This window comes from Sinocyclocheilus rhinocerous, unplaced genomic scaffold (genome assembly GCF_001515625.1).
Source record: "Sinocyclocheilus rhinocerous isolate Xijiao unplaced genomic scaffold, SAMN03320098_v1.1 scaffold18800, whole genome shotgun sequence".
Classification (NCBI taxonomy): Eukaryota; Metazoa; Chordata; class Actinopteri; order Cypriniformes; family Cyprinidae; genus Sinocyclocheilus; species Sinocyclocheilus rhinocerous.
The window spans coordinates 1-2,670 of NW_015655711.1; the positions used below are offsets into that span (position 1 = coordinate 1).

General features: G+C 40.1%; 1 protein-coding gene across 1 annotated transcript; it reads right to left on the bottom strand.

The window, feature by feature from the left end:
• Window positions 1–260: 260 nt before the first annotated feature.
• LOC107718862 (uncharacterized) lies at window positions 261–1,771 on the bottom strand (the record flags this gene model as incomplete). The annotated part of the gene is made up of 6 exons (XM_016526096.1): window positions 1,611–1,771; window positions 1,418–1,485; window positions 1,140–1,322; window positions 655–761; window positions 496–573; window positions 261–414 (listed from the first exon to the last, which is right to left on the bottom strand). Coding segments are annotated over exons 1-6 (751 nt in total), but the record flags the coding sequence as incomplete, so codon positions are not given.
• Window positions 1,772–2,670: the final 899 nt, after the last annotated feature.

Genomic DNA, 2,670 nt, shown 5'->3' on the forward strand with positions numbered 1-2,670 from the left:
CCTCCAGCCAGTGCACTTGAACCAACCTAGTGGCAGAGCTGCACAGGACAGGATTGTGGAACACCATTTTTGAGAATATAAAAAAAAATAAATAAATAAAAAAAAATAAATAAAAAAAAAAGGCAAATATGGTTTCCATGACTTTTATTAGTTGTTCTGACCAAAAATTAAAAAAAAAGTAATCTTTTGCCTGCAAAGACAGATATTGTTATGCAAGGTCAACAGTAGTGCTCTGTGTCAAATTGTGTTTTACTACTTACTCTGAAGTTCCTTTTGCAACAACTCTATTTCTAGTGCAATTTTCTTCTCCATTAGCTGTTGGAGCTCTATTTGTCCCCTCAGTTTGTGTTTTTTTACTTCCAAATATTCAACCTTATGCTGCAGGCTACGTTTATAGAAGGAACGGATGTCACCCTGTGCCATTTACAGAGAAAATAAATTGAACTCAACACATGCCACAAACAAACAAAAAAAGAAATAAAATTAAAGACAAACTGATATGCAACACGGTCCACCCTCTGTATCAATTCTCTGTGCAGACTCCCTCTCTGCAGACTCCTGCAACTCATATTGCTGTCAAAAATAGAAAGTACTTTAGTTGATACAACTTTATAGTGTGTATTATATAGTGTTTTTATGTGGTTATGCACTTACAGGTACTTCCTCCAAAGGACACTCATCCGAGAGGGTCTCTTCACTGTCCTGTGCAATGAAAATAAATGGCATGACAAAGTCCATCAGAGAGCGGGTGCACACGTAATCTGGATGGCACACGGACATTTCACACACTCTTTACCTCCTTTACAGTATACATACCCCGGATCAACCACACAGACACCATGTTGTTAGTTTGAAGTTTATTTGGAACATGTAAAAGTGTGGGTGTATTATGTAAAACTGCACAAAAATAGAAAAACTAGTTTCATTACAATGAGGTACACAGGAAAAGAAACAATCGCAACATTTCTTCATTTACTCAAAGTAGGTTTAACTGCCTTCCTTTCATGTCAACCGCAATTCAGCACTACTCAATCTACCAGTTGAAATGAGTGTAGCTGACATTTGGATTACACCAAATGCAAGGTAGCTACCAATTATTTTACAGTAGCCTATACAAAAATAATTAAAAGCTTCTTTACCAGTAATGAAGGTGCTGCTGCTACTGCTTCCTGGCTGTGGGTCTAAGGAAGAGCTGCCCCCAGGGATGCCCTGAACATTGGGTCGGTTCGCATTTAATCCAAGGGTCAGCTCTTCTGCCGGGGTGTGACGTGGGGGTGCAGGACCACCACCTGTTTGTTTTTGCTCTGCCTTTTTCCTAGTTGCTGGTATAAACAAGCACATCATTTCAGTATTAAAAAACAAAAAAAACAACAACAAAAAAAAAAACTCTAAGAACATCATATGTAGTTAACATTACCATTTTGTAGAATATTCTTGTATCCCACCTTTACTTGTTCCCAAGTTCTAGTGGGTCCTGTGGTGGCTCTAATATAAAAGATTAAAGTAATTATGAAAATTTTAAAATGTACATATACTGTAATAACTGATTAGAAACATCTAACACCGTCACTACTTACACATTTAATTTGCCTGCTACTTTCACTACTTACGTATTTAATTTGTCTGCTATTTTTTGCCAGCCCTCTCTCCTGGCTTTTGCAGCCTTTGAGGTGTTCCCTGGCGTTTTTATTAAATTTTGGAACTCGCCATAGCCCTCCATCAAGAGTTCTTGTTCTGCCACTGAGAAAAAGTGGGCGCGCTCTTTGGCCATTGTGGGCAACCAATGTTTCTACTATCGATACATATCCCCTTTTAAACCAGCGCATGAACGCGCAATTATCTCACATAACTCAATCCAGCCATACTAACCATCAACAACAGGTGTGCTCGAAGAACCTAATTAGCCAGATAATGATTAGCTGGATCATATCATCTCGGATGTGTCTTTTGATCTCGGATGTAATAAGCGATGTACAAAGAACGGACCCCTGGTCACACCACCCATGTAATCAGGGTGTTGTGCAGTGAAGTTGGTGTAGGCCAGGGCTGTCCAACATCGGTCCTGTCGAGCCACAGTCCTGCTGAGTTTTGCTTCAACCATGATAATAACTCACCTGCCTCTAGCTTTCTAGTAACCCTCAGACCTTGATTATCTTGTTCAGGTGTGTTTAAACACACTCACATGATCATAAACTCCACCCTCTTACAGCTCTTACCAGGAAGAGACTGACGTGTTATTTCTGCTTTCTGTCACACTGACTCTCTTCTCTACTGACAAAAGCAATAAAGAACCAGCCATCAGTGAAGAACCAAGAGAAACACTTTACAGAAGCATTTTTGTGAAGTTTGTTTCTGAATAGATAGTAGATCTTTGTGATTCTCGCTGTGATTTATTTTTCAAACTGTTGTTCAGAAAGTGAAAGTAAAGTTTAGCACAGAGGCATAGCAATAGGGCAAGCCATTGCCTGGGGCCCCGCATTTTGAGGGGGCCCCTGACAGCTGACCATTTGAGCAATCAGAAATGTCATCATTAATATAACATGGAGCAATATATCTTCATCCCCATAAGGGTCCCCGCTCGCATTACGCTGGATGTGCTTGCTTTTTCCTCATGATGCGTCGGCCGCCGTTTTCAAACTGGCACAGCGCTTACTCGTGCATTTGCTCATT